Source organism: Cyprinodon variegatus, unplaced genomic scaffold (genome assembly GCF_000732505.1).
Source record: "Cyprinodon variegatus isolate N-32 unplaced genomic scaffold, C_variegatus-1.0 Scaffold11, whole genome shotgun sequence".
Classification (NCBI taxonomy): domain Eukaryota; kingdom Metazoa; phylum Chordata; class Actinopteri; order Cyprinodontiformes; family Cyprinodontidae; genus Cyprinodon; species Cyprinodon variegatus.
The window spans coordinates 116,295-138,859 of NW_015150464.1; the positions used below are offsets into that span (position 1 = coordinate 116,295).

The window sequence follows — 22,565 nt, forward strand, 5'->3', positions numbered from 1 at the left end:
CAACAATTAGATGTGAATAACATGTTTATAATTTACAATAGAGCTTTGTTGCAGCAGTAGGGGAGTTCTGGATGGGAAATATTGACATTTTTGACAAACATTTTTGATCTAAAATTCAAAATGTTTATGTATTTCTTTTACAATTTTGGTATAATTCCTGCTGTAAGTGGGTCGCTCTGTGAGCTAAAGACATGTTTTAGAGTCGCTATACTCCAGATAATGATTAATCGATTACTAAATTTGTTGACATTTCAATAATCGATTATTCCGATGAATTGTTTCAAAACAAGATCAAATAAATGATATGGGTTAAATAAAGTAACTACAGCCTAGATGACTTGTAGAGTGAAATTAATATTCTAAATGCTCAGTGTCAGTTCCATTGGTCATGTAGATACAATAAATGTATTTGGCATCCCTTTAATCTATTATTTAATCGAATATTTAAAAGATAAGAGTGGGTTTTACCTCTCTTTACCTCTGCACAATTGTATATCTTCAACAGAAAAAAACTGGATAAATCCAGATATATACAGACATATTTAGACTATATTTTGTTAAATAGACACAGATTTACTTTCTGTCTTAGTCGCTGGTAATTTCAAATGCAAACCTTTTCAAAGTGGAAAAAAGTCATAATTCCACATTTGTCAGAACCAGTGATGCTTTAAACATTGATAAACAGCATCTATTGTGTGTAGCGCTTATAAAATGTGTAAAAATGTAGCAAAAAAGAAATGTTGCATTTCTCTTTAAACAAAATACACCCTGATTTTCACGTCAAGCATTTTTGCATAGGACCAATGACATCAGACCAACAGTGTCCCTACCAAAGTTGAAATCAAACCTACGCCCTTGTGCTGTTGTATATTACACCTAAGACAAAAAACCTTAAAATCTGCTTAGTTGCATGGTGAGGGCATTAAGGGATCTAACTTTCTTTGCCCTATATGTCCAACAGATTCTTCACTGGATTGATGCTAACATTAATTTAAACTGCACTTGGCTGTTCTCTGCTCTGCTGCAACGCCCAGATGAGCTTCAAGGTAAGTGACACTTAACATGTCATTGCCTTTGCCTAACAGGTCAGTGTTCAGCCAAAACAAGTCTCAGTAATCAGATGACAATCATATGATGTGCCCAGGGAGGAGTTTTGGGCTGAGGCTGGGGATGTAGAGAAAAGATTCCTTTGTCTCTCCTTCCAATTTCTGGTGTTAATCTGAACTCTAACCTCCACTCAGTATGGCAGATCATTATCATCCCAGAGGATGCAGTTTAGTTCCCAAGATTAGAGATTTCTGTTGCCAGTAGTTCCATCTCGATATCCATGTAAATTGGGATTGCTTTGGGGGATGATTAACCTTATCTTCAAGACATGGACATGACTTGCCATACAATCTCATTGCCTCCACCAAAAGCAGTTGGGCACTAGTAAAAAGCTGATACATTTGATACAAATGTGGCACAATTTAAGGGCATATAAACAGACTCCTGATGGTGTAATATTTATTGCCAAGATTCCTTCTAACAACAAAGGAATAATAATATAAAATAAAAGAGTAGATACTGTCTTAATTCTGCCGTAAAAATCAAAGCAGTCATTAGTAGTAAAACAGAATGGAACCAGTAAAGTAAGGACACTTTTAACTGGCTTCACATGACCAGGCTTGTTCCATCAAGAGTTCTCCATTATTACAGCAGCTCTCACATTTCACACTCCCCAATTCTCCTCATTAAATTCCCTTAATTGTTTCTCTGACCTCTAAGGCAAATGACCCAGTCACACGGAAACAATTGAAATTTCATATTTGCACTTTTCACCTGTCATAGCAACATTGAGAGGACAAGTAAAAATAATTTGGCAGCCACTTTGGAGGGGGAATCTATTAGGGCCGTTTAAAAAAAAGAGCAAATTCTGGGGCTATTAAGAGTGCTCAAATATACTTTTAACTTAAGCATATATCATAAACCTCACCTCTATTTTAACCATTCTTGGACCACTTTGATCTATATTTCTGCAAGGACTCTTTTCTATTACAGACAACTCAGGAACATACCAGAGAAACCATTCACTCTGGACTGATCAAAGTAAATCCCTGAAATGAAAAAAATATTTGACTGACAGAGAGAGAAAAAAAAGAATTTTGTGCAAACAAAGAAACTCTAGTAATGGTAACGCTGAGTGACAGTTCTCCTAAAGGAAGAAAAGAAAAATGAAAATGAGAAAAGAAAAATGAAGTCAGACCTGTTGTATGGCCAGAGTATTAACATGGACAGAGAACTGATAAACACATCTATCCTAATTACAGCACCTGTGTGCAGGCTGAGGCGAATGAATGTGAAAGGCCAATGACAAGTAAGGCATAGACTGGTGGAAATTTTCAGGAGGCCTTTTCTGTTTTTTATTTACTGCTGCTTGTTTCTTCAAGCTAAGTACACATAAAGTATTGGGAAATGAAATTTCTATTTCTATTTTGAGTAAAGAAGATGAATCAGCACCCTTTAAAGACAAAAGCAAAATGAGTCAGCATATTCTGTACAAAGTAAGGCCTTTGTCACTTCTATTGATCAGCTGGATTATGTTATGTTCTTGAATTACAAAAATATGAGTTTGTAAAAGAATAAGAATAACTGAAAGGTCAGACTGCATGGAGCCAATAAATGCACGAATTTGTCACGAGGAACAGATAATCAACCTTTTATGTATTATATGTGCGTCGGTTTGTGAAAGGTTCACTTACTATCTAAAGGTTTTCACATTTTGTCATGTTGCCACCAAAAGCCCTGTGTGTTTTATACACATTTGACAAAGCATCTGCTGCTAAGCCTGTGGTGACATTTTAGTTTGCTGCACATAGATAGTGACTGAACTTAAACCTTACAATTCTAAAGTCTTCAAATCTGAGTTTTTGTGGAAAGGATCATGCCAGGCACTAGGCAAACTGTAGATTTTTTACATTAAGCTATCTAATAACCAAAATTTAAAGCTACAGTGTGTAATAATTACAGGGATATACAGTCAGAAATGTAATATATTATACATAAATATGTTGTTTATCATCATCTACGAGCTCAGCCTCTTAACCTTAATATTTGCGTTGCCTTAGAATTCGTTATTTATAATTACATAGGAGCGGGTCTCGCAGCCATGGAGGCAGACATCTTTGCGCTACGGCAGCGCAGAGCCAACAAACTAGCGATTGCGAGATCGCCCATTACGCTCGAAAGTAACTACGGCAAGTTGAGAGAGATGAACTGAGACGGTACTGAACAATAGATGGCAGTATTAAAATTATCTATGTAAACAAACCTCATCACTTGAGAAGGTAGGTGATGCGGACGTCTTGGAAGACATTTTGTCCCGTAACGCTCGCCGTACTGTTGGGGGGGAGAAGCGGTGGGGGGGAGATGTTCATGTTGCTGCAGTCTGCAGTCTGGACGTTAGATGTCGCTGAAAATTACACACTGTAGCTTTAAGTCAGTTCTGATATTTGGACATTCACAAAGTATAAGCCAGGATAGTTATTCTGTGTTACTCTATTTTTTAAATTGCTGTAAGATATTCCTTATCATTTATTCTAAGTAATCACTGCATCTAAAATGCAGTGGTGCACTGGAAAAAATCCAAAAAAGAGACATTTTGCCAATGGAACAAGACAATTTAGATTTAAAATACGAAAACGCAATTGCATTGTCTTATTTCAAGTGCATTTTATCTAAATTTTCTATTTTAAGAGTAAAAATACTCATGCCATTGGCAAATCATCACATTTACCTACTCAAATTAAGGGTAAATACACTTAATTTAAGAAGTTTTTACTTATTTCTAGATCATTTTTGCAGTGTGTCAGTGCAGCCATTTATAAACTCTTGGGACAAAGGAAAAAATTGAAATCTAAATAAGTAATTTTTTCTTAAAATAAGTGCATTTGTTCTTGGATTGAGGAGGTAAAAGAGACATTTTGCCAATGGAACAAGACAATTTTCATTTAAAATAAGGAAACACAACTGCATTGTCTTATTTCAAGTGCATTTTATCTAATTATTTTATTTTAAGAGTAATAATACTCATTCCATTGGCAGACTATCCCATTTTCCTACTCAGAATAAGGGGTAAATGCAGTTAATTTAAGACATTTTTACTTATTTCTAGATAATTTTTTTTTCTAGTGCATTTTAGTGCTTTCTGTATACTTAGTCTCCAAATTCATTTTCACCACAAATTTTGTGCAACTCATACAGCACTGTAACTTTTTTGCCAAAATCTCCCATAGCCTTGTTCTATCTCAGATGACGAGAAATTTTGCTGCCTAAAAGTAAAATAACCTTATGTTATTACATGCTAGTCATCGGGCATAGCACCATGCCTGCCTCAACAGCATGCAGTGAGAATGCTCATGTTAGCAGCATTTGAGGTGGTCCAATTTTCCAAATCCTATTTAAAAATCCGAGTGACTCTTGTAATCTGTCATTTCCTGTCCTTATCTCTCTGGTAGGTGTAAGCTTCTTGTGGAGCTAAGACAAGGTATTATGTGTTAAACCTGCAGCTGACGGCTGAAAATATGAGATATGTTGAGATTATTTAAATTCTCCAGTCTGATCCCAGCTTAAGAAGCTTTTCCTCATCCACCTCTGCTTCAAGATGTCTAAAATACAGTGAATTTGTCTTTTTCTAACCACCCATTTTGTTCATTGGGCAGTTTTTCACATCATGGAGTCTTGCTGTTAGTCTTTAGCTGCCTCCAGGGGTGATAATTGGCCATTTTCTGAAATCAAACCAGCAGCTGAAGAAATCTTTTTACCCCACAGGACATCTTCACCTGTAGTTTTGACATTGATACTTATGGTGATGACATTTCTATCTGCAGTGATAATATTTGAGCTTAGAGAGATGACTGCTTGACTAACTGTGAAAAACACTCTGTTTGTGTTGACATTTTAACACAACATCCCCAAAGATGCCAAACTTATCAAGTTTTTCTGCTAAATTATTTTACATAAAGGGGCACTCTTATTTGAAACTGTTTTTTTTTTAACAATAACAAGCTGTGGAACTTCAACGCTACTCTGACATGCCAACCACACATACAAGCAAATACATAGTTTGTAATTCTACACCTCTATATTTACTTTGTGTTAAGGTGAGGAGTCAGCATAGTAGATCCCTGTTCTGCAAAGTTTTGCAGTTGCCTGAGGCCACAAAGCATTATAAAAAACCTTGCCTTCCAAAAAATATTCATAGCTATTAAATTTAGCAACATTTTGCTAAACTGCAACTAATAACTTCAATGTATTTTAATGGGATTTATAGGAAGAAACCAACACTGCAAAAAAAATGCTGTCAAGTGTCACCTTAATGGTAAAACAATGCCTGAAAACTTGCTGTGTAAATTCATCTTGTAAACTCAGCTATTCTGTGAAAACCTCACAGGGTTGTTAGAAAACGGTGAAGAACAAACATCATGAAGGACAAGGAACACAACAGTCAGGGGTCAGACAGAAAGATGTGGGGTTGAGTATAGATTTTATCAACACATTTCCTGCTGAATTATTTCTAAATTTGTTAAATATTAGTTGTTTTGTTTCACAGTCTTGACTAATCATGCATAAAAAAGGTCGTTTATAAGTAGGGAAGAAGTTATACTGGGAAAATTGACTGTTTTGTGACAACATTAATGAACGCAGTAGCCTTCTCCCTAACTGCCATCATCAAAACAATCACTAAAAATGGAAGGATGTTAAGATATATTTACTTTACTGGGCTGCTCAGTGGCGCAGTGGGTTGCACTGCTGCCTTGCAGCAAGAAGGTTCTGGGTTTGATTCCCGGCCCGGGGTCTTCCTAAAGTCCCCTTAGGTGTGAGTGTGTGTGTGAATGGTTGTTTGTCCTGTTTGTCTCTGTGTTGCCCTGCGATGGACTGGCGACTTGTTCAGGGTGGACCCTGCCTCTTGCCCATAGACAGCTGGAGATAAGCATCAGGACCCCACTTGGGACTAAGCGTGTTAGAAAATGGAAGGATTTAGCTATTAATGAATTCAATATAATGAGAACTGTCATGGTTTTGTTTAAGTTGAGTTTTTATGTATTTCTTGCTTACCCTCTGTTGTCCCCTTGTGTCAGTCTTCTTCTCCTGGCTCTCTTCTAGATGCTTCCATCCACACGTGCACCTTGTTTATTGTTTACATTTATTTATTATACAAATTTTACAGCACTGGAACACAGAATGTTCGCTTGCCCTTCTACACACTATATTAAAAGGAACAATCAAATAAAAAATAAAAAATCAATATTTTTTTTATTTGATTGTTTTTTTTTATTTTGTTTGCTTTGAAAAAGCTCCCGTGAGCCGCAAGGGGAGCACTAAAGAGCCAAAACAGTCCTTTCTCCTATAAAATCCTTAAACCACCATAGCTTAAATATAACAACTAAACACAGCAATCTAGCTCTTCTTAGCACTGCTCACCTGCTTTTTTTTTAGCATTTTTTCACTGGATGTTGTAACCATTTAATATCGGTAACAAGCTCTAATACTTGTTGGAAGGCCTCCATCAACATCAGCATCAGCTTCAAATAACTGTTTGTTTTGTTTTGTTTTTGTTTCTTTTATTAGTGGTTTTCAATGAGACACTGGCAGGGCCTCTCCTAACCTAATATTACTTTAAGTTAAAGGAAATATGTTGGTAAAATTAAAATGTTGCTTTAAACCCAGGGGCATGAATAATTTTGGGCTTAGCTGTATGCAAGCTTAAACTGATTTAGCTAAACTCTTTTTTGTTGTACTTGAACAAGAACATAAAAGTGGCACTTGTTCATTTCAGTGTGGTTGGTGGACTGTTAAAGGCAAGTGGGAAGAACAATTCATTTCTCTGGTCAAAGTCAGCCACTAACAAACCACATAAAGCCCATAATACAACAGACCAAAGAACACAAAGTCTTTGGAAAGGCAGAAAAAAACTGCTACTTTAAATGAGTTACCCTTCCTGAAAATAGTTTTGCCTGTGTAGCAATTACTAGGGTAATGTTCCAGAAATATTCTCCTTCCAGAGCAGTAATAAACATTGACAATAATTCGGCCTGATAGCCACTAAGTATGTCTAATGAAATGCAGCATGTTGTTTGTGGCAAATAAGACAAGGAGAAAAATAAACTTTCCCTCTTTGGACTCATTTTAGATGAATGATTTATAGACAAAGCAGTTTGCCTTTTTCTTACTAATTTGACTTCTGCTGCAGCTCAATCTATTCCTTAAAATGCGCACAGTTTACATTTAGTCTCCTATAATTAGATATCATGAGGCTTATTAAAGCTTATTGGATTGTTATGGCATCAAGGAAAGTGCTACAAGTTCCAAATTTGAGACATGGTCATCCTTGTTCCACTAGATTTAGACCTCAAGGTATTTATAAAAGCCTGATAAAACTCTTAGATAAATAGCTCAAAAGTAATAATTATAATATGGGACCCTCTGGCCTTATGAAAATCATTATTGTCTTTATTTGTCTTAACATCTCTGTAAGTTATAATGAAAATTGTCCTCTATAGGGAGCAGTTTACTGCCACTGTGCAGAGACCAGTGAGCATTATGCAAAGGGACCCAGACTGTTAGCCTGTGGGATCCAAAAAAAGGGAACTTAAAGCCTTTCCATGAGCCTTTCTGTTGGGATCCAGAGGCTTGCCCTCCAGAGGGCGCCGAGGATCCCTTCCTGTTTTTATGTTTTTTTCTGTTGGGATCTGGGGTACTGTTGGGATCTGGAGATCTGCCACCTGTCTCCAGCAGAGAGCGCTATGGGTCTCCTGAGCTGGAGCCTCCTGCACACCTGAGGATCATCAGCCCATCAGGAGACCTCCTACATAAGCAGCAGCCAGACCTGTCTTCGGCACTGGAGTGTTGACCAGTTTTGGTTAGCGGAACCTGAGCCTCAGTTAACATTGAGAATCTCTGTCTGCTCTAGAGAGCAACCTGATTCTAACCAGCCTCTGTCTTTTCTGCTCACAGGAAAACCCGACTGAAGTCCGTAGCTCTGGAGGAGCTTGTGCTTAGAAACCTGCTTGCCTGCCCAAGAAAGCCAAACCTGCAGACTATCAGTCTGACTTCCCCAGCTAGTTCTCAAGAGAGGACTAGGAGAACAACTCAAGGTCTGAACCTCGTTAGCCTGAAGCTAAACGCTGCCGCTGCTGAGCTCTCTGCTGAATCCACAGTCTCTGGACCCAACCGTTTCCCTCTCTCCATCGATCAGTCTGAACCTCATCAGATTACTCTGTGATTCCAGTCCCGGATCAGTACCAGAACCTGTTCATTCATAACTCCTGTGTGCTTCTCTTAATAAACTGTTAAACTTTTACTCCGTTTCCTGTGGTGTTCTGCATATGGGTTTAAACACAGAGACCCATCATGACACTTTCTCTAACCAGTAAACTTTAATTTTTTTGCACCACCTTTCCGTCTTGAGTTCAAGAACAAATAAAGTTTTCTCACTGAATCACAACCTTTGTACCTCTCAGAGATATTAACGAACTTTCCTTTTTTTTGTCATGTTATAAGAACCACAGAATGTTCAATATATATTAATAGAATTTGTTGCCTAAGAAAATTATGCTTTTATGTTTTAATGCAATAAAATAAAGTTAGTATAAAGATTTTACAACTCAAAGAAGGCGAGTATTAATATTCAACCTCTTCAGCGAATACTATGTATAATCACTTTCATTTTGCCATATTACAGCTTTAGTTGTTTTGGGCTTTATCTCTACTAGATTTGGTTTTGATTAGGGCATTTAGTAATCTTGGCTTTGGCCTTTTCCAAAGAAGTCATATTTGCTAAGTTTTTATCCAGCCTGTTAGTTAAGGAAGGCAGTCATGCCTTAGCAGGTCTGATGTCTGTTTTATGGAACAAAATATTGAGCAGTGCACTCTGATATATTTACAGTAACTCAAGGATATTGTTTTATAAAACAATCCACTTTTCATTTTCTCCACAGCTTTATTCTGGCCTATCTGCTGTGTTTCTGTTTTACCATTTTTCTGTAACCTGTGTCTGTGATCTCCAGGTCTTAACAGAATACCCTTGGAGGTTAAGCAGAGTAAGCTAGAAATAAATAAATATCTTTACTAATTAGGACACTTCTGAAGGAAGTTGGCTTTGCTGGATTTTATTAATGGGTATTAAAGTAAAAGGGGCTAAATACATATACCTTATATACTTTTCAGATTTTTCACACCTGCGGAGGGTTACCTCGTTAACAGAGTGCTCTTAAGCTGCTGACTGCCACTACCTCGACGCCAGAGTGTTTGCCAGTTTTGGGTACTCTAGCCAAGCTAGAGTTTTGCTGAGTCAAACTGAGTTTTTGTGTACCTGAGTTTAAACCTCGTTGGTTTTGTCTTTGCCTCTCGGCAGGAAGTCATCCTGCAACTGGATGTTTCGGACCTTCTCTCCCCTGGAAGGATCTTCTGAGAATCAAGCTGAGCTGAGGATTCAAGGGTGTGATTCTGATCAACCCATTTCCCCAAGGAATGTCTGGGGCTTCTCTCTGAGCAGGGGATTCATCTCCTCAACAACCCGTTCAAGTACCGCAGGAAATCTAAGTGGCAGTCAGCTTCTCCGTACACCTACAAACAACCGCATTCTGGGTAAACCCTGTCCGCCCTCTATCGAATGAGACAAACACTGGAACACCCCCACACCAACTGGAGTTAAAGAGTCAACCATTTTCTGGAAACGTGAGTCTGCAATCTATTTCTCCTCTTCAAGTTCAAGATTCAAATTTCCCACTGAGCCTGAACTAACCGCAGTGTCTTCCCCTCACTTTCCAGTTCCGGTTGAGCAGTGTTCAGAGCTACACTGGATTCATCACAATCTTCTCAATGAACCTGTTAAACTTTCCCCATGTCTCTCTGTATTGGTTTTCTGCATGTGGGTCCGAGCTCTTGATAAAATCATGACAGAAGTGGCAAAATGTCAAAAAACAAATTTTAATGAACCATATGTATCGTCATAGCTCTTTAAATTTCTATTTTTTCCATTTCTTCCCACATGTCAGCAGGATATTTAGAGGACAGAAGTCGCACCATAGCCCCATTTTAGCTGGCTTGTCTGTCAGGAAGTACATTCTTGTCTCTGTGTATTACAATATGCGACACCCCTTAGAGTCCACATGCCAACAACGGCTAAATTAAACTTCTCCACCCTTATTCTCAGCTTGTAAAATAGCAGGCCTGCTGTCCTTAAAGCAGACACCACCTGTGAGCTCAAACCAGCCTGCCAGGGACGAGAGGGAACTTTCTAAACGCCTGTTCCCTAAAGCCCAGTGCAATTGCCCTGCTATTGTCCACTCATCTACTGCTAGAAGGGTGATGGGAAAGGGGGAGGGTAGGCTGCTAGAACTTGATATCAAAGATACAATTATTTGACATTGAGAGTAGAATTAAATTCTGCTTTCAGCCATGTGCTTGAGACTGGAGAAGTGGTACTTGTAGTGTTCTGTGGTTAACTGAGCTGTCTTAAAATTGTCTGCACTTTAAAATTAACAATTTTATGCCTTTAAAAATAAATTTAAAAAGCAGGGTAACTGACCTGTAGAAGGATTTTAATTTAGTCAAGTAATTTCAACTCCTTACAATGAATCCAGAGGGACTCTTAATATAAATGTTGGTGTTAGAATTTGTGCCTAATTTAGATTGGCCATGTGCCTATGTTTTTAAATCTGCTAATAATCCTAATGAATTATGATTCCTCTATGGGAAAATGGCTTCTTTTGTTAATTTTCAGGGTCATACTTCAGAGATGGTTTTAATTTGAAACTGTGTGGCACTTGTCATTAATGTAATTTTGAATAATCGTAATAATCACAAGTTATCTCCAGTTTCTTTTTGTTTATTTCCATATATGTTATTTTTAAGTTCTGGCGAGAGACATTCATAGGTAATTGTGAGCCCAAATCGTATAATACAATCTATACATCTCTGATTCTTTTTACAAACAAGTTGCAAATATTGCAGGACTTTTTTATATATATACATCTAGACTGCTTTTTTAGTCAAGGTTGCAACAGAAATAGTTAAAAGTATATGTGCAATTTCAGACCCCTCCACGATTTCTAAGTGGGAGAACTTGCAAAATAACAGGTTGTTCACATACGTATTTTCCACACTGTAAATCCCAATAAAAGCTCTTAAAACAACTAAAGATCAACTGTCATTTTGTATTTCCTTCAATCTTATTTTTTACAAATTTCTTCTTTTTTTGCAGTAAACTTGTTTGAGGTTCATTTTCAGTGATTTTCTATAGAATTTCAAGAAGGCTAAGATTTCTGATATCATTTGATTATATTGATTTAATTATTTTATGCACAGAAACGTGAGGAGCAAGTCAACACATTTCAAATAAAGTATGTGGTTTGACAAAGTATTATAGACCAGATGACTAAATCAGTAATAGTCAGACAACGGTTTGATAAAAGTTATTGAACAAAAGAAGCCAAACTATTTATTCTTCACTTCAGTTCTGATTTTATAGTTTGTTTGTTTTTTATCAGCAGAGGTGGAAAGCAACTAGTTACATTTTCTTAGTTAACTGAGATGTTATGATCCAACAATTACACAGTACTTGAGAAGCATTTGAGTAATTTCTTGGATACACTTACTTGTGTGCAACTTCTGGATACTCTATTGACCTCTGCATATCAGCAAGACTCTCCTTTTTGTTCTTTGGAGGCTAAAGTGTGGTGTGATTTAAAGTTGGAGCATGCCAGTGAGAAAAGACAGAAAATATAAATGGACCTTTCATATCTGAGTCTGTGCTTGAGAGCCAAAGCCAGGACATATATGCTCACAGCCTTTTGACCAGAACCTCATTAATCACACTCCTACACATGACGTAGAGTAATTACCTGGTGAAAAAGACACACTTATTCGCAGTAGAGAAAACACTCCCGGCATGCGATTTTTGAAAATATGCATGAACAGTCAGAACAAATGACAGTGAATTTAATATAATTGAACATTTCTTGAACAGGTATACCTGGGTTTTGATTGAAGCAGCGACTGAGCCGCATCGCTGATCATTCACGCACACACACACACACACAGCAAGTTTCAAGGGTAGATCCTGACACGTAAAGAGGAGTGTGTTTTTCGAGGTGCTGGGCAGGGTCATGGAACCCTCCTGCCCGGGGAGGGAGTCAGTCTGTCTAGGAATGATGAAATCCTCCACCTGTCCTCATTTATCAAACCCACAACACATATTAATTATCACAAACCTTCAGAGTTACAGCAGAGGACAGACACATGCACGCAGACCAACCTCCCTTCGACGGTTCAATACCCAAGCCATCATGACTAGCTCGGACTTACTTCACTTAATCAAGAATGCTTCTCAGGAACCAACGTTTGTTGCAATAGCTTCTAACACTTTCTGTGCAAACAGTTTCAAAGGTAAAATAAATGTCAGTAGTGCATTGTTTATTATCCATCTCCACTCTTGAAAAATATTTGGTTATAAATCAGAGAGAGAAAAAATTTTCTCAGGTCAGCTTTTCTTTGCTCAGGGTAAATATGTGTATTAAAACAAAAATATGAATTATTTAATTTCTCTAAATTTCAAACACATTTTGACTTTGAAGCATTTATTGATCATTTTAAATTTAAAGGTATCATGCTTCATAATTTCCTGTTGTTATCCTGTCATTTCAAATGAGCTTGGCTTATAGTTAGAGCTGAACAATATATATTAAATGCATTTTGAAGCTTTGCAATTGTGATTTTAATGAAAGGGTAAGGGGGAGAGAGAAAAGTGAGGAAAATATTATTGATATTTCATGGTTTTCTAATATTACACAGCATTATCATTGGCTTTTGTTTTAACTTTTACTGTATAATCTTTCATGTCTGGTTTAGTTATTGTTTTCTACTTCCTTGTGTTATCCTGGGTTTTTTGTCCTTATTTTTCCTTCTCCCTCAGTTTATCAGTTCATGCTTATTGCTCAGGCAAATTCTTATTCAGTTAATTAGTATTACTTGTTATTGTATCAGTAATCACTCCTTACCTGTACCTTTGTATGCCATGGGTTCCATCATTATATGTCAGATCTTGCATCCTCCATGCTTGATTTGCATTTCTGTCCCACCTGGTACTGTGTCCTAATTGGTGCTTTTTAAGGTAGCCCTGTAGTTACACACCTGTATCCTTAAATATTTTATTTTTCATCATCTTGCCTGCTTTCTACTTTCTTTTCTGTCTTCTTTTCTGTCTTGCAGAGAGAGAGCCAGAGAGAGCAGGAAAAGTGATGATCTTTCAGTCTCCAACAGGGACGATCTGAGAATATCTCACTAATCCCTGACCACTGAAAATAATAAATAATCTTATTACATTTAGCAGCAAAATGTTCAGTTTGATACCAAAGGTCCACTCTACAATATAACCCAATTTCCAAATATCATTTGTGTTGTACTATGCACATTAGACCATAGTGCTTTCCTTGTATGTTTTATTTTCTAATAACACCTAAAGCTTGCATAGTTTTAAATTAGTTTTTAAGCCTTGTGAATCCTTTTCGCAAAGAATAATTTATCCTTTATCACCAGACCTTGTTAAAAAACACTTCTATTCTGGATCTGCGAGGATTCTTTTCATGTTACTGTCATGTTAGAAATCTATCTGGTAGAATTTGTGGGCTTGTTAAAGTTAACCTACTTCTGACAGTGAAGAAGGTCATAGAGCTCAGATGAAGTGTATGTATTAAGGTCAATGTCGTGCTCAATGTTAACCGATGGCACTATAGTAACTTTATTTATTCTATCTTTTTAACTTCAAATTATAAGTAAGAACCTAACCAAGTTGTTTTGTTTATCTACTGCCACTATATAGAGTGGATCATGCTTATAACCATATTACTAGCATGTTTGAAGTGGGCTACATCCACTGGTCATGCTGTTTGAAACACCAGTTCATATCCTTTGACTGTCCAGAAAATAGATTTTGCTATTGTGCTTTATCACTAATATATAGGAATAGAGTTGATGTTTTACTTGGTTAACAGTTTCACAGGTAAACATTATATTTTACTTTTAAATGAACATTTTTAGTTCTTATTTTTTTTCAAAGGAAATCTTGACACATCTGCTAATTACAGTAAGATCTGAAAGTTTGTCTATTACTGTTTGAATCTTAGCAATAAAACCTTTTTGAAAGAGATTTTTCATGAGTTTGGAGCACATCAGGATATTTTTTGGAAATTTGATTTATGTCATGTTGTCTGTCAAAGTTTGCATCTTCTCCTTGTTTTTTTTTTTTTTTAAACACATTATTACAATGGGTGAAAAAAGCTGTTATGAATTCCTCTGAAAGAATAAACTCCAGAAACCACAGCAAGAGTTCAGCACAAGATGACTGTTCTGACGGAATGATCACTTTTCCCAGTCAAAAATCCTTAAATATGCTTCCTAATTAGCATTAAGCAACCAGCTTCACAACCTGTCCCTGCAGCAAAGGCCTCCTAAGAGGTTTAGCCTCAGTGGAAGTTGGATGTTATCCAATCAGGGCTCTACTTTCTCACTGCTTACCTCAATAGACCAAGGCTCAAACATGATAGGCAGCATTCTGCTGCTAGAGAGTGGATGGTGGATCGTGTCAGAGAGTGGAATAAGCAGCTGATTAATGTGCAACATACTCGTGAAATCAGGTGTATTTTAGTGCATATGTAATGCAGTTTAATTGCATTAATGATGTGTGACAATGCATATTTTACTAATCATTTTACAAAAATTTACAGGGGAGGTTTAGCCTCCCTGTTGTTCAAGGAGAAATTGCCACTGCTTACATGACACCTTCCATTTAGGAATAAAGTTGGACATCCCTGCTCTAAAGTTAGGCACAGATTGTCTCTAAAACTGCAGCAGATTGAAAAGTTTTTTTCTTCAGTCTGATGTTTTCTTTCTCGACTATAACCTTTCCCTCTTTAAATGACATCATGAGAAATATCAACAAGCTTTAGACCCTTGCCTACACAAACCTGTTTTTCTACACTAAAATGGGTTCATCACAACCTTATTTCCCATTTCCCTCTGGAAATAGGAAACAAAACCTCCCTTCAAGATGAAAATAAATGGGGGTGGTATAATGACTGGGATTTTCATTTTTTTCTGTTTTGCCTTGTTTGGTGCAAATAATCTACAATAGAAAGCCACACAGGAAAAAAAAAACAAAAAAAAACAACTCTTATCACAGACAAGAAAAAGCATCTCTTTGTGATTTCGCCTTGATTTCTGATTATAGAAAAAGCCATTATCCAGCAGTTTAGGGGCTGGAAATGCAATAGTCGGAGGCTGCATCTTCTTCAGGACACAGAGGACAAGCTGTAATTGATGGAACCATGATTTCTCCTCCACAGCAGAAAATCAAAAAGAAGAGTGGTCATCAGTGTGGGACCTCATGCTTAAGCACATTTGAGTGATACAGCAAGAATATAATTAAGAAGGTAAAGGTTATGATTAAAACCCCTCCAGTGTGACTGATTTGCAGCAAGTACGCAAAAAAATCGGGGTTCAAAGTGTCCACAGAGATATTAACGACCTTTTGCCATTTGTAACAATTGCTTCATTGCTTCTATCACCAATATTAAGATAGTAATTATTTATGGAAAACTTTACTTCATATTTACACAGGGTAGCTTTGTCCAATATAAAATGCAACTTGCCTCCTTTTTAAATAGTTTGGCAGCACTTTAAATAAGTCTTAAAATATTGAAAAAGGAAAGTGTAAATCAAAGCTTTCTAACATTTTTTTTTGGAGCATGATTTAGACATTAGTTCCTAATCATAACACAAGCAAGCGGGCCAAAAAAAAAAAATCAAACACACACTTGTGTTGAAAAAGCTTTTTAAAAAGCTTTTATTTTACATTTCCGTCTGATTAAAATCAATAATGACCCTTAGGCTCTTCTATGCTGCAGCTTTACAAGTTGATTGGACAAAAAAATAAAATCACTTCTCTACTGTAATATAAGTGTGTGTAAAGGCATGTCGTCACACTTTGGGGGAAAAAATAGGATAACACTAATCACATGAAGAAAAGTTAAATTAAGTACATTTTTCAAATCTTATTACCCAAATATAGAGTAGGTAGGTTTTATTGTGAAGAAGCAGCAGACTGTATAGACTCCTCTGTTCATACTTTCCACACCAGTGTTATTATTGTCTAATGTGGGCCTTTATGGCTGCAGCTGTCAACATCCATCGCCTTATGCCCATAAAGCCTCATGTTGTACGGTTATTTTCCGTAATTGGTTCAGATTATGTCCCAACAATGGCCAATAACCCACACTCTCAGCCAATAAAACGTTCTCACATAAAATGTGTTAGATAAAATATATATTTCACACGTATGAACCCCCAGTTACTGTGTTTCTGTGTGACAGTTGTGAAGCCCCCTCCCACAATGATTCAAGGACTTCCCCAGAGCCTGTTCATAATTGAGCGGAGATCATTAGGATGCTGTAGACTTCTAATCTTTTTTTAAAGCATTTTATAATAAGACAGAGACCAGCTGGTGTCCATTGAGAGTCTCTCAGAGGCCCAGATGATTAAAGTCCTCTAAATGACCGCCTTTGGTCCTTAGCTGAGATGTTTCCCCTTTAATCAGACATAAGCCCTCATTGCTTCCCCTGTTTCTCTGACACCAGTTACACAAGCCACACAGAACCCTCTTAAAAACTGCTGGCCAATTAGAAGAGACATGAAAAAGATGAAAGCCCTATTACCGCATTGTCCTAAGCCATACGTCGAACCAATTAACTGCAGTATGCATAGACAAAAAAAAAATATAAAAAACTTGAGAGACACACATCTGCTTCCGCCCAAGGCAAAGTGAAAATGAATATGAACCATGTTGTGTGAAAGCGGAGGAAGGACAGGCACCGGGACACTTAATTGATCTTCATTAGGTTAATTACGGCTGTGATGTGGAGCACGGAATGAAAAACGGGTCGCTCTCTTGTATAATGCTGTCTAAATGCAACTTGTGAAGTTTTCTGTTGACCTTGACAGGTCACAAAAATGTGACAGCTTTCTTTAGTCATAGCAGTGAGTCTAAAAAATTGTTTGACCAGTTTTAAAGCATTGTGAAATATAGGAAATAAAATCTGCAAGAATTCAGAAAAAAGAAAAGAAAGAAAAGATTGTTTGTGTGTTTTTTCGTCTTATCCACTCCAGTGCATGGGTGACTGCACTGTCAGCAGGCACGGCTCTGCCCTTGCATTTGAATAAACACCATCTGAGTTGGCTGGCTTCGTATAATATCTGTCAGGAAGCTGCCGCCCAGTGATCTCAGGGACTCTGACCTCTGTCCCCCGGGAGCAGCTGACAGGACATTGTAGTGACAGGGTTTCTTCCCTGTCGATCTGCACGCTGATCCGCCTTACACCCTTGTCCCACTCGACTCGAAACTCAATCGGCTTGCCTGTCTGCTCCTTGCATTGGAAATAAGTTGGGGCTGGCTTAGAGGCTGCGATGAAGAGTCACGAGCTCGGGATAAAAACCAGCTCGGAGGATGCCCGTCAGTGAGATTGATGGTTCCCTGGAATTGTGTTGTCCTCCTGCTAGCACTATAAATTTTCTTTTGCTGAATAACAAGTCTGTCATCCAAATACTCATGTCAGTATCTTTAAAGTTAACATTTAGAGAGGATTTCTTTCAGGAGTGGATCTGAGAGAATTACGGTGGTAAATCAGTCTTGTGGATAAAAGAAATCTGAAACGGCACTTTCAACTGAGGACACAGAAATCAATTGGTTTAGATTTACAGCCCAACATGTTTGCTGATATTAGAATATATTTTTACAAGCACTCACCTAAGACATATTAAATTTAAATTTAGTTTTCTTAACTACATAAGAAAATGCAGGTTTTCAATGTGTTACATCAATCTATCAATCCATTTTATATTATTGTGGAAAGTAATTTCCCCTCATGATCTCTAAGGGTGTGCAAAATAATCGTCATGATGATGCATCGCGGTTCTAATTTTTGTGATCTACTGCATCGATTCTTGAAGGCAAGAATCGATTATTAACAAAAAAAAAATGAACAAATAAAATACATTAATGATTGGCGCACATCAGCCAAACCAAGTGGAATACAACTTCCAGTCCAGCAGATGTCGCTGCGGATGTGTTGACGCCCGCTGCTTTGTGTCACAAGCATTTCCGGCTGTGGGATACTGCGACGAGTCATATGAAATAAAACATGGAGGACACTATGAAAATTCGCCCCGCGGCTCCATCACATTTCAAGTCCGATGCTTGGATGCATTTTGGCTTTAAAAGCAAAGAAGGTAAAAACTAAATTGATATGACGCACGTAATTTGCAAAATTTGCAAAATTGCTAGACAGGGTTGTGTCTAACAGGGTTGTGTGTTGAGAAAAAGGGTCAGACCCAGCAGGGACACTTGATGATTTTCCAATCGTTATATCACTGTTTTCATTTCATTGGTTTAAAGGACCACTGAGGCCATGTAAACGGTACTGATTATCCTTATTTTGTTATTTTAAGTTTGATAAATCCTAAGATCTTTTTGTCAGTGTGTCCACGCCAGTAATAGTAATATTTGTGTCCAGTATTTGTTTTTACGCAACACCTCCAAAAGTCATTTCAGTAAATACAGCTATGTATGAATTCAGTTGCTTTCAGTTATGTATCAATTGAAGACACAATCCAGATCATACACAGCCAGTCAGCCACTGGTAAGGGCTGTATCTTTTTCTTACAGTGTTCAGAATCGTGATTCAAATCGAATTTGAATCGTGATTCAAATCGAATTGTGACTTCTTTGCCAATACCCACCCCTAATGATTTTTGTGTTTTTCTCAATGTAATATTCTAGACCATGAAACAAATTTTCTTATTAAACTGAGATAACTTGATTAAAAATTCAAAATAAGTTTTTCAATGAGAATGTCCTTGATTGAGATACATTAGATTAAGAAAATATAACCCAAACCAATGTGATTCTTTATGGAATAATACAAATATATATATTTTGTCAAATCATGAAGTAACTGTGATTGATCAAACCCATGCCTGATTCTGCCCCACCTGTTTAATGAAGAACATTACAAAATAATCTTTGTACTAACATGAAGTAGACTAAAGGAAGACTCTTCAGAAGCAGCATACCATGCAATGATCTAAAGAATATCAAGCAGGTTCCATGTGAAGCTGGTGCACTTGCTACTTGCTCTTGCTACAACTGAAAAAAGGGCAAGTAGAATAGAGAAATTCTAGAAAAGAAATGCTTTCATAGATGTTAAGATCTGTCTAGAGGGGAGTGCAATGCTATGTTTAAGGGGTTTGGGACACAAAGAAGCTATTATACAAGAAACATGGAAAAGTAGCAAATTGAAGTCTGACCTACCAGAAATACTTCCAAGAGTGCATTTAGAAGGTCAGAAAAGAGGTAAAATCTAAAGCACTATATGCTTCACTTACCTCTGTTAAGGTCAGTCATCATGATGCAACATTAATACAGACTGTAGCAGAATTCAAGATGAATAAAAGCAACACAAAGGCCCATCTCATACAAAATAAAACCATTTTGAAGACTTTAAGCTAACTATTGTGGACTGATGTGACAAAATTGAAGCGGCTTGGAAGGTTTGTGTCCTGTTATGTCTGACATAAAATGAATGTAATTCAAAAAGAAATTGGTGGCAGTGTAATGTACAACTAATATAAAGTCAGTAACTTCATTTTGATTTTACTAAAGATGCATTAAGGAGTTTTCTAATAATTCTTCAACCTGTGGCACAATGACAGAACAGCAGCCCTCCTCTGCTCATTCCACAAGGTGTTCCTTTTGTGTTTTTTTTTACAGTTTCCACCTTACAGTGAGTGGCTATTAGTGTCTGAGTTAAGCTGTATGTCATGATCGTTGCCCTGATAGCCGACCTATTGTTCATTTCACTCACCTGCCTAACCCTCCTCGGTTACTAATTTTCATTCATCTTATCCACCTGCTCCTGCTGCTTTATTTATGGTTCAGCCTAGCCATCAGGGCCAGATCATTGTTTGTTAGTTTATTTGATTCACTTTGTGTTTTTAGTTTTGGAAATCATGGCTGATTTCGATGTTTCTTGTGCTTGTTCTCGGAGGCCAGTGGTTAGAGAGGGGTTTTTTGTCTTTTCTTGGTGTTTTGCTGATCGTGTTCATGCTAATGGCCGCTGAGCGTGCACTGTTCCTGTTTTGGCCCCGAGGGGGGAGCTAGTTTAAAGTTTTGTTGTCTTGGCTCTTATCCACTGAGCTTGCCTTGTTTCTTTTTTGGCTCAGTGGAGGGAGTTAAAGTTAAAGTTCTGTAGTTTTCCTGATGTCATGTCTAGTTCTGCCTCTTAACTACTGAGCCTGTTTTCCAGTTGAACATTTCTGCCTGAATTCGCTCTTGGACTCTTGGAACCCTGAACCTGTCTAAACGCTCTGTGGATTCCTGGAACCCTAGATCTTTCTGTTCCTGTTTCTGATTTTACAGACTCCTGGATCTCAGAACAGTTCTGCTCTGAACCCTGACCTGGCTGAGACTTCTGCCTGTTTACCGAGGCTGCAGCATCGGGGACATTCTGGGCGGCTCGCGCTGCATCTCGTGCATACCCTTTTCAAATGATCCCATTTGAGCGTATGCCACTGCATGTTTTACTGTCTCATTATATTGAAACTGATGTTTAAGCTGTTGTATTCTTTCATGATGTATTATTTAAAGCATGTTTTGAGATAGTAAGTATATAAGTAGGTATTCAGCAACAATATTTTTATGTTGCAATAAAACAAGCATTTCATTCACTTGTTAAAATGTTTAACATTGTGAACCACCCCTTTCTCAGCTACCAGAAGCAGCCTAGAAACACTTTTGGACAAAGGATTATGAAACAACTGGAGGTAATGGAACAAATACACCCAGGTTATGTGACAATAATGAAAAAAAGTTGTGGGGAGTCAACAGCCAGACCCTTTATACTTTTATATGTACCTTGCAGTAAGAAATGTCTGTGGTTCACACTTTTAAAAGAATGCTTTCCCCAACCATTCCACCCACATATTTACCCACAATAATGACCACTCTTACTATAATACTTGTTAAAATGTTAATTCTGTATTGATAAGCATAAAACTTCTGAAATACTAAGCCATGTTAAAAGATGCCATTCTACATACTATTTTTTTCATACTTCAGCAGTTTTTCTTTCTTACTTTAAAACTAAAGTTTACGGTCAGATTTATTCTCTTTTTATACATTAACATAAATAGTACCTTAGTTTTGTCGTACAAGGCATGGTTGTCCAGCAGCATCTGTCGTTCCAGTCGAGCAAACCTTCGTAGGTCTCTCTCAAACATCTGTGAAATAGAAGATAAGTAGCTTATGTCAACTGTCTCCATTAAGGCTGTGAGACTGACCACAATTAGTTTTCATTTAAGCCCCTTATTTTGGGAATTTTAAACAAATATATTCTTACAGTTGTATCTTTAGGATTGGTTTAAATGTCTTAAAGTCCAGAATTTCTGTTTAGCTGTTCCAAAATGATGTTATTTTCAGTTAACAATAAGAAGCAAGAAACAAAATACTAAATGAGGAAGACTAATTTTTCCTTATTTAACACCCAAACCTTCAGTCAGCAACCACACTGTCATAGAGTCTCTGAAATTCTTCATACCCTGGACCCAGTCCAGCCAAGCTGAGTAAAAGCATAACGATCCATCGGTGGTGACACTAAGTCCACACGCACGGCTCTCCAGTTTCTGCTGTCCCCCTCACTTCGTTGTAGTCCTCCCTCCACTTGGCTGCTCTCCAAACGTAGGATCAGGAAGCACTTTGCAAAGTGGTCCATGGCCTCAAACTTGTGGCTGGGAAGCTTTGATATGTCAAAGGTAGAAGCCTGATGATCAGTGAAGAGCAGAAGTCCCTGATGAAAAAAAGGAGAAAATAAATTGTTTATTCATCAATAATTTCTGTTTATTGAACTCTAAATACTGCTTCCTCTTAAAAAAATCCTTTGGTTCATCAATATCTCTCTTATAAGATCAAAAGCATTAAACATTGGTTAATAAAATTAATCCCACAACAAAATGTTCTCATGGTTTTGACCTGTTAATGGTTAATGGCCTGTATGAGTACCTGTACATTTCAAGTCAGGCAGAAGACCTGAGCAAAGCGCTTTATACCACATTCAGTCATTCACCCATTCACTCACGCACTGATGACGGACAGAAATGAGGCTGCCGTAAAATGGCGCCACCAAGCCCTTCTGACCACCATCAGTAGGCAATGCAGGTGAAGTGTCTTGCCCGAGGAGACAATGACACTGAAAGCAGGAGACGGGACTTGAACCAACATCCCTTCGATTTAAGTGCAAGCTCCTGCATCTGACTCCATTGCATGCATTTAATTTAGGATTCTATATAATAATCCCACACAAAGTAGTGCAGAATACTATACAACACTCTTAATAGAATCCAAGAAAAATCTAAAAAATCTCAAGTCAGTACTTGTCAGAAGAAGGTTGTGCTGCAGATACAACAAGCAACTTTAAGGG

At 37.5% G+C, this 22,565-nt stretch overlaps 1 protein-coding gene across 2 annotated transcripts in view; it reads right to left on the reverse strand.

The window, feature by feature from the left end:
• Positions 1-22,565, reverse strand: part of dntt (DNA nucleotidylexotransferase) — a 139,016-nt gene that overhangs the window by 27,383 nt on the left and 89,068 nt on the right. For both annotated transcript variants that reach the window (XM_015380549.1, XM_015380541.1), the window contains exons 9-10: positions 21,687-21,935; positions 21,286-21,369 (exon numbers count right to left, since the gene is read on the reverse strand). In XM_015380549.1, coding sequence (XP_015236035.1) covers positions 21,286-21,369; positions 21,687-21,935 — 333 coding nt within the window. The remainder of the gene's footprint in view (positions 1-21,285; positions 21,370-21,686; positions 21,936-22,565) is intronic.